This window comes from Apteryx rowi, unplaced genomic scaffold (assembly GCF_003343035.1).
Source record: "Apteryx rowi isolate R43461 unplaced genomic scaffold, aptRow1 scaffold_372, whole genome shotgun sequence".
NCBI lineage: Eukaryota > Metazoa > Chordata > Aves > Apterygiformes > Apterygidae > Apteryx > Apteryx rowi.
The window spans coordinates 470,612-483,277 of NW_020450219.1; the positions used below are offsets into that span (position 1 = coordinate 470,612).

The window sequence follows — 12,666 nt, forward strand, 5'->3', positions numbered from 1 at the left end:
CCCAGAAACGTTATGAACTGCAGGAGGAGGATGTTTATCTCGCCCCTCTCACAAATGCCATTGTCATATAAGCAAAAGTAAAAGTACAAAGTGAACTCCTGTAACGTGCGTTAAGATTTTGGTTTTACCGGGTGTTTGTGGTAATAAGAGCTGGCCACTGTGAGCAAAGTATCTTTTAAGGGGGGAAGAGAAGACAAGGGACAGTATTTCAATACTGCTTCTCAAGGCAGACATTACAATAAACGCATGTTTGAGTTTAAGCAGTGTTTGGAGTGTGGGATAGGAGAGACTGTTTTCATTCTCCAAGAGGCTTCTTTTCCATATTAGTATGTTAAACCGTGGGAGAGAGGGCACAAATGGGGAGAAATAAGCTTGCAGTTGTCTCGGTGTGCATGTAAACGAGGAGCTACCTTTGCAGGGAGGTTCAATTAATTGTTTACTTTTTATTTTGGAAGAGGGGGCTGGCTACATATTTACATTTATGTTGTGGCAGGTCTTGGACAGCTTCAGAAATGCGAGGCAGGGAAGGAGAGTGCAAGGAGGGGGTCCGCACCCGAGTGTGCGGGACAGGGTGGGAAACGGGGTGACATATTCCCAGGGCTCTCCTTCCCCAGCAGCACCAAAGTTTTGTGGGGCCTCCCTCGCCCTCTCCCACAGGGCAGCGCGGCTCCGGCACCGCCTGTTTTTGCCCCTYGGGTGCCGTGTGTCGGTGCCTCGGCAGTGATACGCGCGTTACTGCGGGAGCCAGCGCTTACATTTTCGTACAATAGATGGGAACATGCTCCTCCTGTTTGAATAAATATGGTACAGAGAAAACTAATGGGAGCGAATTTCTCATGTTAAATTTCTGTTGTTTTGGTCACGATCCAGCCATCATTATTCCCAAGCTATCAGGGAATGAAATGAAATCAGGTTAATGAATTTTGAATCCTACAGCAAATGAGCTGGATGCAGTCTAGTGTTAATAAGYGGCCTAAACGATCCTAATCTGTGCTGTGGTATTAAGGAGGGAGTTTCTTCCCTGCAGTAGGAACATGAGATTTGCTGCACTGAGTGCAATGCAGTGACCCCGTCTGCGGTCCCCTCTCTGCAGTAATGCCCAGCATTGGGCACTCTGGCGAATGGTGGCAATCTCGCAGCTTCGGCAGATACAGGATAACAGATTCTTCGTAGTAGCTTTCATCCTGATCTTTAGGAGTTAAGGTTGCCTTAAATCCCAAACATGAATTTTAATATTCCTTCTGCAAAAGCTAACAGTCTTGAACCTGTCTGTCCCCTTTTAAATCTTCTTAAACTCTTGGTGTCAGCAGTTTCCTTTGATGACAGGTCTGTGCTCTCATTTTCTGTTATTTCATATTCATATTAATGTTATTTCATATTCAATTGAACCAAATGCCCTAAACTGTAGAAGTACTGTGGAGTCTGTGATCTGACTGATGGATAGTCCACTTCTGGCTAATCTGCTTCAGTACTGGCTGTGTATCCCCAAAACTGCTATTGGGTCAAACCAGTGAGTTCTATAGCTCAGTATATAGTTGTTATTAGGTGCCTTGCAATGAGGTAGAAGAAACTAAACTATAGTGGAAATATCTGCATATGATACAAGTCTTTTCTTAATATGTGTCAGATACAGATTTTAAATTAGAAGATCCATGTGTATGCAGACAACACAGACACTTGTGTGCATACATACAGCTCTTCAGACATTATGCAGCTAGTCCTCCCTGCACCTGCTGATTTCAGACTCTCGGGTAATTCTTGAACCTGTTTTCTGTTCTTTTCTTTCTTTCTTTCTTTTTCTTTCTCTTTCTTTCTTTCTTTCTTTCTTTCTTTCTTTCTTTCTTTCTTTTTCTTTCTTAACTCCTGGTGAGCAATAGTGGGTTGGCTGAACTGAGCTGGCTTTGGATGTTTGTTGAAAGTTATTCATGCTACTCTGGCCTGTGAACCTTTGGGCAGGTGACCATGTGCTATGAAGAGCAGAGCTTAGGTTGCCTGACAAATGTACTTGGTGGCCACAGAGAGTTCAAATTTTAAATGATTGGGTTGGGAATGTTCAGACAACTTTGCTTTTATATCCCTACTTGAATGTTATAAAATTGCTGCCCAAGAGAAGTTTCAGGGGCTGATTCGTAATTGTGTACATAGCTAACTGGTAATATTTTCAGAGTGTAAATTAACATTGTGATATGTTCCAGTAGAATACACTGCACTTCTAGGCATGCAGAATACTGCTGCTTTCGCAGAGAAAAAGATATATGCATTTTATTTTTATTTTTCCCTTTGCTCTTCAGGCTTTGTCCGAGACTGATTCTCCTCCCAGCTGTGCGCTGGAACCCACAATGAAACAGAGTTTTGCTTTCGACAACATGGGCTATGAGGAGAGCTTTGAAACAGCGCCCTCTTCATCTGCTCAAACACACACTGTTGCAGTCAATGTTGAGGGCATGACTTGCCAGTCTTGTGTGCAGTCAATAGAAGGCCGAATTTCCAAGGTGAAAGGTGTTGTGAGCATTAGAGTCTCCCTTGAGCAGAACAATGCTGTAATAAAGTATGTACAGTCGGAAATAAGTACTGAACAGATTTGCCAGGAAATTCAGGATATGGGCTTTGATGCAAACATAGCAGAAGAGAGAGCAACACCGGTGTCCGTAAGTGTGCCATGCTCGCAAGAGGCAGTAATTAAGCTTCGGGTAGAAGGCATGACATGCCAGTCCTGTGTGAGCAGCATCGAGGGGAAGATTAGGAAACTGAATGGCGTGGTAAGAATCAAGGTGTCACTTGGTAACCAGGAAGCAATTATTGCTTACTATCCTTACATCATTCAGCCCGAAGACCTCAAGAGCCATATCAGTAACCTGGGGTATGACTGCACCATTAAGAGTAAATCAGCCCCTTTGAAGCTCGGCATGCTCGATGTAAGACGCCTGCAGAATGCAACCAGCAAGACGACACCAGCGTGTCAAGACAGCGGCAGGGTGGCCTCGCTGGCTGTCCAGATGAGCAGCACAGCTACAATACAAATAGAAGGCATGCGCTGCAACTCTTGCGTCAGAAACATCGAAGGAAATATAGCGGCTCTTCCAGGCATACAAAGTATTAAAGTGTCTTTGGAGCACAAACATGCTGTTGTACAGTATAGCCCCAATTTAATTACCCTGTCATCTTTGCAGCAAGCTATTGAATCCCTTCCACCTGGAAACTTTAAAGTATGCCTCCTTAGCAATTCAGAAGCAAATAACGGAGCATCTTCGTCACCTGCTTTGCTCTGTGATCTCTTCAGAGAGCAGCTAACAGATAGGATGTGCACAGCTGTTATTAGGATTGACAGAATGACCTGTAATTCTTGTGTACTGTCCATAGAAGGGACGATATCGCAGAGAAAAGGAGTGCAACATATAGCAGTTTCTCTAGCTGAAAGGACTGGCACCATACGTTATGATTCGACTGTAACTAACGGAGAAGAATTAAGAGCTGCCATAGAAGACATGGGGTTTGATGCGTCGGTTCTCACAGGTAATAGTGTTTTTTCTTCCATGAATAGCATTCCAAGCTAGGCCATGAGACTGTCTTCTGCAGAGAGAATTTTAAAACATTGCTTGGTGCTATCTTTTCTAAAAGGGGCTGGTCTCATCTCACTCAGCAAGGGAGAGTGATTTCAGCTGTGTAACACTTTATTTCACCCTCAATAACTACAGTAGTGGGTGGAAGAGTTGGGTTACATTATGAAGCCAGAAGGTTTGGAAGTTGGTATAATGTCTTTTAAATGGCAGATCCCCTTACCCACTGAAGTAGGTTTCCTCTTATGTCTACAAGCTGCCAAAATAGACCTATCAAACCAAATATTTTTAAATTTACATTCTAAAGTCCTAAAAGATACAAACTTAATGCAATACTTTTCATTTAAAACCACTTTTTTTTTCTATCTGAAATCTCTTTCTAATGTCCTAATCTTTCACCTTTATTTCTTGAGTATTTTTACCAGAGACCTAAGTCTTACTTTCAGCAAGATAAATGCCAAGATGCATGTTCACCTTGGTGAGAGAAGGCATTGCTTTTACATGTCAACTGCATCTCAGTTTCTACTTTTGTACTTGTGCTCAATGCTTAAGAAGTTGCTATGGTGCATAATCTCCTCTCGAGCGATTTTCAAAAGCAGAAATATTTATCTGCTTCAACACAGACAGATTTGCTTTGAGATACTGATGTGGTTTACCTGGAATGAATTAGTTCAATCACAGGAGACCGAACACCATTAGCTTTGCTCAGAGGACCAATCCCTCTGAATCTGTAGGGACTGCTATGAAAGAGGAGGAGCGCATAATTATGATTTGTTTGTTTTATAATCTGGGGGTGAGAGCTGTTCATCTGTCTGTGGAAAAGGAAGGGAGCCCAGTATTTAAAATGTTCAGAAGCAACTCTTGCCCCTTTGCACAAACCTTCTGTTCAAGGGAGGGGGTCTGTGAATGTAGCTGGAGCCAGGAGGTTTTTGCTGGATGCAAAGAGCAAAACCGATCACACCGGGCCTGTAGGTGTGGAGGTCTGTATGCTGAGAAGTCCTTTGACTACTCATTCATGTAGTGCTTGCCCCAGAAATTTCTGCCATAAAGAGAAGCCTCTTGAGAAACTTGTTTTTTCCTTGTCTGAGATGAAGTGCTATGAGTCGTACATGGAAGGCTACAAGAACAAAATGCGTGTGAGGCTGGACTATGATCTCTGTGCCGGATAAGGACGGTGACATCACCCTGTAGATGTATTGTTATTGAGTGAAGGTAGCTGTTAAGTCTAGATATTGAAATTGGAGGGAATCATTTGCCATTTGAAACTGGAAAAGCTGTTCTGTAGAGTTAGAGTTAAATGGTGATGCAGTATTACTGGTGTGGGTGTGTTGTTATACACCTGGTAACAGCGTGTATCATTTCTAAGAAGAGTCCGAGATTAACATGTCACCTTTCAAACACCTGAAAGACTTTGCATGATCAATAAATATGTGTCCTGCTTGTTGTTCTGCATCATCCTCATCATCCTATCGCACTGTAGATAGTGTTTGTCCTGTTTATTGTGCGTTTATTCAAGATACCACTACTGGAGAAAATACACATGGGTCTGACACCAGCAGTGCTGCAGTGCAGCCTCAAGCTCCGGAGTCAGTAGCGCCAGAGTCTCCTCGCCAAGGCTGCGGTGCAGATGCTCTTCCAGAGAGGGCTGGCCTTGATGTGCCACAACAGCCCAGCAGAATGACAGCCGAAAAGTGTTTTTTACAAATCACGGGCATGACCTGCGCATCGTGTGTGTCTACCATTGAAAGAAATCTGCAGAAAGAAGAGGGTAATAACGTCAACATTCCTATAATGAGTCTATAAGGGACTACCAGGCAGAAAAGGTATTCTGTGTGGTTCATGGAAGGGGCTGTGTTAGGACATCTTGAGGTTAAGTAGACTAAATATTCTCAGTGCTAATGTAACAACATCCTTTTTTAACTATCCTACTGCATTCATGCTGTCAGTGAGCAGAAAAGTTGATGGGCGTACCTGATGGACTTACTTTCTTCGTAACATTAAGTTGTCACAATATGATCAGAATCCAAATAAGGCTCACGGCAAGAGCCGAGGAATTATTCTCATTTAATTTGCAGGGCCTTGATGCTTTACAGAGCAATCCATCTCCTCCAGAGCTGTTAAGAGCTTTGACACATTTGCAGTGTCAAACTTACCCTTCAGGGCATGTTTGCACAAGCAGGTACGAATAAATGCATGGCCCCGGTGCCTGGGTAATTATATTAGCTCAGGCACAGCAATGCTTATTCGATTAGAAGTCTGAAGGGTGGAACTGCCTTTCCCCTGGCCATAGAGAACATGGAGAGAAGAGTCTCAGCGCTGCCTGTGTCACCTTGCGCTGGCATCCCATTGGAGGGGTTTGCTTATTCATTCCTGTCTCCACTGCCTCCAGTAAAAATCCAAGAAACTATTAGCACTTCCAGAATAATTTTGTTGCCTGTGATTTTTACGCTTTGCTTTTTGATTCTAAATTTAGGTTTATGTGTTGCTGTTTAAAAAAAAAGAAAAAAGAAGGAAAAAAGAAAAGGCCTAGCTTTGTGCTGTGGGGCTTGTTTAGGGCTTTCCAGGGTAGAGCTTGTAGAAATCAGTGCAAAGATTGCTTATGAACTTCCTTTTTATTTCGTTAGACCTTAGCAAGACTTGCCTCCTTCCCTGTCTGACCTTTTCTGTTCCCCTTATTGCTAAAGGGAACTGCAGCATGCCTAGATCTTAGTAACAACTTTGCTATTGTGCCCAGGGAACAACACTAGAAGGAGGCAGAGAGAGATTGGTAGGCGTAAAACATCTCTGTGTTGCTACAGCCCACATTGGCATTCACTTGTAATGGTGTTTTGTTTGGTTTTGCTCTTCCCAAAGGAGCTACAATATCTAACATTTTTGATTGTTGCCACTGCAGGTATTGTTTCAGTGTTGGTAGCACTGATGGCAGGTAAAGCAGAGATAAAATACAAGCCAGAGTTCATACAGCCTCTTGAAATAGCACAGCTGATTCAGAATTTGGGTTTCGAAGCTACTGTCATAGAAGATCATACTGAAACAGAAGGAAGTGTGGAGCTTCTTGTAAGTAATGTGTGTTTGAAATTATATGTTGGATTTGGAGATGTCAGGTTTGGAAGAAGCGTTTTCTTGCAAATGTTTTTGTTTAAGGAGCTGTGGCTTCAGCAGTTCAGTTCCAGCTGCTAACACTGATATTTCTTAATTGCTGTAAAGACAAAATCAATTTGTCTTAGAAGAACATGTCCAAAGGCGCTGAAATAAAAAGTGATAGATATCTGTATAGAATTGACTTTTCTTAGCAAGGAAAAATAAAACAGTACTTTTCTGCAAAGGCACCTTGGTCAACAGTACAGACTCTGAGCACCTGAGAATATGTCATCAAGTACATGATGATAATGCCTTTTTGATGCCACAGGGAAATTTAAGTTGGCAAGATGAAGTTATCCATGTAAAGTTTGATTTAGGCAACGTTAATATAGTTGCTGATATAACTGTTAGCTATACGATTACAGTTAATACTATATACTAGTGCTGCTATATAAATATATGGCTGTGAATATAACTGCTGGTGGCAGAATTGTAAAATAAAAGCAGGTAATTTTATGTTCTCAGCTTTATTTCATTTAAGACAGCCCTGTAAACACTTCATACTGAGGCCTTGGTTCAGTACCAGCAGAGCGCAAACAGTCATTAACGTGTTTATAACCTAGTAACAAGAGGAGGCCTTGTCTCGAATTTGTCCACAAATATTGGGTGAATACTGGGTTCATTAAAAAAGCAATAAACTTCCTTGAACACTGAAACCTGTGTCTCTGTGTTCAAGTACTTTTAGCCCTCGGTAAGCTCCTTAGTGTGAGCAAACAGTAACACTGCGGGAGAAAAAAAACAAAGCAAAACCCCAAATACTGGTTCTTTTTCAATATTAATGGTGAAAAGAGGCTGCTGCCAATTCCAGAGACTGCTAACCATACATAAAATCCTGTTTTGTTTAGATTACAGGGATGACTTGTGCTACTTGTGTTCACAATATTGAATCCAGGCTTATGAGAACCAATGGCATATTCTATGCCTCAGTTGCACTTGCTACTTGCAAAGCTCACGTCCAGTTTGATCCTGAAGTTACTGGACCTCGAGATATTATAAAAATAATTGAGGTAGGTTTTAGAACTTTTTTTATAAGAACAGTTTTAAGGTGAAGTTATTAAGAAAATGAAGCAGCTGATATCTGAGAGGTTTTACTGACTGTTGCAGGTAATATATGGTTTTTGCTGTATGCTTTTATGTCTTGCCTCTGTGGTGAAGCTGCCATGCTTCACAGATGAATGTAACCTCCCAGGTTGTTACCCTAAAAACAACGAACCCCCCCTTTCTTACCTATGTCTGGTGAAAGTGTCGTGTTCCCATTGTGGCTGTTGCGTGTGCAGAATCATGTCTCTCTGCAATCCAGTCGCTTCAGTGAAGTGCTGATGTTTCGGAAAAACTACTGCTTTCTCCTGCCACCTAAAGAGACCATAAAAGAAGTCTGGCAACAGCAGGGAACTAAATCCAGTTAGCACCGCAAGTAATACACATCTCTGTACRCCCTGACATTTATTCCCGTGTGAATTCAGAGAAGAACTGTCTGAAGCAAAACAACTTGCGATACAGCTCCTAAAGAAAAAATCCCAGCTCACCAGTAACAATGCAGATCGCAAATACTACTGTGACATTATTAGGGCCCAGGTTTTAACAAAATTTTTTGTTCCCTCTCCCTCCGGGAGTGGAGAAAGCTTGTCGTATAAGGCATACACAGAGAATAGTCAGGGGACCAGCAGAGACTGTTCCTTTCATGGTCTGTAATATTACTCAGAAAAAGCACCCAGACAGCAGAATTGATGCAGCAGTAGTGATTAACACGTAAATGATAGACTGTTCAGCCCAACAGAGTAGTTCTGTAAAGTGCGTCTTACCGCAGAAGCATCTCATAATGCAGCTATAAAATTTAAATGTGTTGTGCTTGCAAGAGTGTTTTTTTTTGTTTCTTTTTCTGTAGTAACACTCTGAAGTGTCAGTCAAAATTGGCTTTGCCCAAAATAGGCTACTTTGCCCTGCAGTTTGTTGTTTTGTGGGTTTAAACTGGTTCTGACCATTYTGATTTTCAGCTTTAGGTGTATCTACTCTACTGTAGTGTTAAGGAGATGCTAGAAAGGTTGACTAGTCCAGGGGCTTGTATACATTTTTACCTTCCTTTACGATATTTCCCTTCTCTTGAACTTACTTCAGTGGAGATCAAAGGGCATAAAATTCCCTTGGGAAGAAGGACAGCAGAATTCCAGCTGTCAGTGTGAGCTGTCTATGCTTAAAAAAACAGGATACTTGCTGCATTATAATTGCGTCCATGCACAGATAGCAGAAATCCTTTACAGTCCACATTTTGAGTTCTCTTCCATCATTATCAGTACTGTCTGGAATATCCTGTCATGTTGGCAGGATCTAAAAATAAATAAGAAGTTGGCATTTATTAAATAAGGAAGGGTGTCCTTTTCTGACATTTCTATTAATTTCTTCTAAAATTAGTGTCATTTAAGTATAAGTAATACTGTCAGTTTAATAAAAACTAACTCTTCTCCCCTCTCCCCCTTTTTTAATAAAAAGGAAATTGGCTTTCATGCTTCCTTGGCTAGAAGAGTTCCTAATGCACATAACTTGGATCATAAAAAGGAAATACAGCAGTAAGTATTTCTCTTTCTTTCTCTCACTGATGATCTTGTCTAGATCATCTCCTACAACTCACCCCCCTCACTTTCCCCAGTTAATTTAACTTGTGTAAAGCATATTTAATTTTGTGATTTGCTGTTTGGTGCAAATACTTTTATGTCCATTTTCATTAGTTTCAGTTTAGATAGAGGTCTGTGGTATTTAAGCATATAGGGGGCACTGCAATTGTCCTGGAGTGAAGTGCTGGATCTTTCTGAAGTATCCCAACCTCTGTGTTAGTACGGTACTAATACCTCCAGCTCTGTACTGCAAGCACAGTGTTCGGCCTGGGAACTGCTGGGGTGTACTACTACTGGCAATTTACAGCTTCTACTTTTCAGGTGGAGGAAATCTTTCTTGTGCAGCCTAGTGTTTGGTATCCCTGTCTTAATCCTAATGATTTATATGCTAATACCTGATGGCGAGCACCACGGATCTATGGTGCTGGAACAGAATCTCATTCCTGGATTATCTGTTTTAAATCTTCTCTTCTTTGTCCTGTGCACTTTTGTTCAGGTATGTCCACACTATTTCCTAGATATTTGCTTTCTTTTCATCTCCCGTTTATGTAATCTGATGTGGAAAGAGTTAGGAGACTAGAAAGCTTTAGTGGATTATGCCTGGCCTCTTGTCTGTACAACCTACACAGAATGAGGTGGCACTCTCCTATAAATTATTGATTATGTAAGTGCTCACAATACTCACTTGTGCCAAAGTTGTGTCAGTGACATTTCCAAATGGGGAACATAACGTTAGAACAATTAAAAAACCTGATCAGCTGCAAACTAGCTGGGTAACTGTAGGCATATCCCTTAAACCTCTATACTTTCCTTTTTTTTCTATTGTGTGAGAAAAAGGTGACAATATTTAGCTTGTGGAGTTGTTTTGAGAACAAGGAAGGGCGAGTGAGAGGATGACAAGGGAATCAGTCTCCTAGTAGACAACTCCACTGAAGTTATAGCAATATAAAAACAGCACAGGACAAGAATCCCTTCCCTTATCTACAACATGTTTATAATTCTGCTATAGGCAGTATGATGTATTCCCTGCTTTCCATTGCTGTGATTTTAATAAGAGTCTCTTCGTGCTTACACCAACAGTTTCTCGGCGGATGGTACTTCTACGTACAAGCTTACAAATCACTGAAGCACAGGACAGCCAATATGGACGTGCTCATTGTGCTGGCCACGACTATTGCTTATGTATATTCATGTGTGATCCTGATGGTAGCGATAGCTGAAAAGGCAGAAAAAAGTCCTATCACTTTCTTTGACACACCTCCAATGCTGTTTGTATTCATTGCCCTCGGGAGATGGCTGGAACACATAGCAAAGGTAACTCATCTACACACTAAATATTGTGTATTTCCGATGAGAATAGAATAAAGCTATTTAGATGAATTTTTAGTCAAACGTTTCTGATGTGAGTAATAGCCTATATTATGGTCATTTAGAGCTCACAGATCATTGTTTTAACTAGAACATCAGCATTTATGTAGCTAAATATATCTCAAGCATTTATCCCTGTTTCTTAGAGTAAGACCTCAGAAGCTCTTGCTAAGCTGATATCTCTTCAAGCCACAGAAGCAACTGTGGTGACTCTTGGACCTGACCACTCTATTGTCAGGTACATGTTTATTCACCAAAACCCCTTCAGCCTGTCTGGATGCACTGGCCAGGCTTGATGCAGTTAATTTTAAAGCGTTATTACGCTTTTGAAGCTGATGGAGTAAATTATCTGTCTGTTCTACTTGTGTCTTTTACAGGGAAGAGCAGGTAGCTGTTGAATTAGTTCAACGAGGTGATATCGTAAAGGTTGTTCCTGGTGGAAAGTTCCCAGTGGATGGAAAAGTCATTGAAGGCAATTCTATGGCAGATGAATCTCTTATTACTGGTAACTTTCCTTACACTTAGGCAAAAAAGTGGAATCTTCTATAACTCTTTCTTACAAGAAAAGAGAACAGACCCAAACCCAAAGCTGTTGTTTGAATAACCTCTGAGCTTAATGAACATAGTGCCTGGCCTTTGTGAGCTCGAATCCAAATCTGGTGTCTGAACACACCCTGAAAAAACTGAGGAATCTCTGCTCAATTTGGTTCCTTTTACTAATCTACTGACAGGATGGGTGAAGTCTAAACAGTTTTGTTATTATTCCAGAGATCTGGTAGGAGTTTCCTCTGAAATATATTTGCAGGACTGGTACCTTTTCAGAAGTAACTTCTGAAGGGCAATGAGGAAGTAATGCTGGTATGTTGGAGTGTGTGCGTGGGAACCAGAAAGGACTTCCAACAGGGATTGCCAAGTGAGCCAGGAGAGGGAAAGCAAGCCTCCCAAACTGGTGTTTTTTAAGCATCACAGGACTTTTTCACAGCTTCTGAAATTTTCCCTTTATTTTATGTATATTTGCTTGTGCAACTCTTCTTACAAATATGTTAAAGGATCTAAAAACATCATCACTGGCTTGAGTGTTTTAGTTACTTATTTATTTCGGTTAAGGAACAGAGACACCCTTAAAATTAAGAGAATCGCCTGTTATCGGTAACCCTAAGAACAGAGAAAATACAGATTTTGTAGAGCTAGTATTTTTGAAAAGACAGAGTTTGCCTTCTCCCTCCATTACTGATCTGTCAAAAAGCCAGGACGAGTTGTAGCTTGGTGGTTTGGAGCAAAATGGCTACTTTTAAGCCAAGGGTCAGGGCTCTTGCGTTCTGGAGCAAGACTTCTGGTTCCTGTTCACCCCAGCTTTGGAGGTTTCTGGTGGGTACTGCACTGGGCAGGGTAGTGATGTTCCAGGCTGCTGTCTGCATTTGACAGAGGACTGCTCAGCCTTGTTGTGTTTTTAAATATTGAACTGAATATTGTCTAGTTAATCAACTAAAACCTTGTCCAAATTCCTTCATTTATGAAGTAATTTTATAAAGAGCTGGGAAGTGCATTATATGGCCCACACTGACTTCATCTGCTGATTTAGTATTGCTAAACATTTCTACACGAGAAAAGGAAAGCGGGAAAGCATAAGACATAAGATCTAGTTTCTGACCTGTTTTTAAGTGGGATCACAGAACGCAGTGCTGGCTGAGCCATCTGTTTTTCCTACGCTGCTTCCAAACAGAGTGTTTTGAGGATCTGTACTGTGTCTTCCCATTCACAGGCTGCAGAGTATGTGCTTTTAACCTGTGCTGGTGACAAATCACAGTTTTTATGCACATAATACACAGAGAAATTTTATCCTAGGTTTTTCTCTCTTGCCTTCTTAGTAGCCTGTATCTTGGGTGCCCCGGAACTGTCTTTCTTCTCTCCCAGTAACCCCCTCTCTTTGACTGTTTTTTGTGATGCATTTCTTGGCCAAGATACACAATTAATAAGAAATATTTCCCCTC

The 12,666-nt window shown here is 41.4% G+C and overlaps 1 protein-coding gene across 2 annotated transcripts in view; it reads left to right on the plus strand.

The window, feature by feature from the left end:
* Positions 1-12,666, plus strand: part of ATP7B (ATPase copper transporting beta) — a 38,795-nt gene that overhangs the window by 13,739 nt on the left and 12,390 nt on the right. For both annotated transcript variants that reach the window (XM_026073685.1, XM_026073684.1), the window contains exons 2-10: positions 2,292-3,513; positions 5,074-5,325; positions 6,451-6,614; positions 7,544-7,705; positions 9,186-9,262; positions 9,629-9,803; positions 10,388-10,621; positions 10,822-10,913; positions 11,053-11,180. In XM_026073685.1, coding sequence (XP_025929470.1) covers positions 2,292-3,513; positions 5,074-5,325; positions 6,451-6,614; positions 7,544-7,705; positions 9,186-9,262; positions 9,629-9,803; positions 10,388-10,621; positions 10,822-10,913; positions 11,053-11,180 — 2,506 coding nt within the window. The remainder of the gene's footprint in view (positions 1-2,291; positions 3,514-5,073; positions 5,326-6,450; positions 6,615-7,543; positions 7,706-9,185; positions 9,263-9,628; positions 9,804-10,387; positions 10,622-10,821; positions 10,914-11,052; positions 11,181-12,666) is intronic.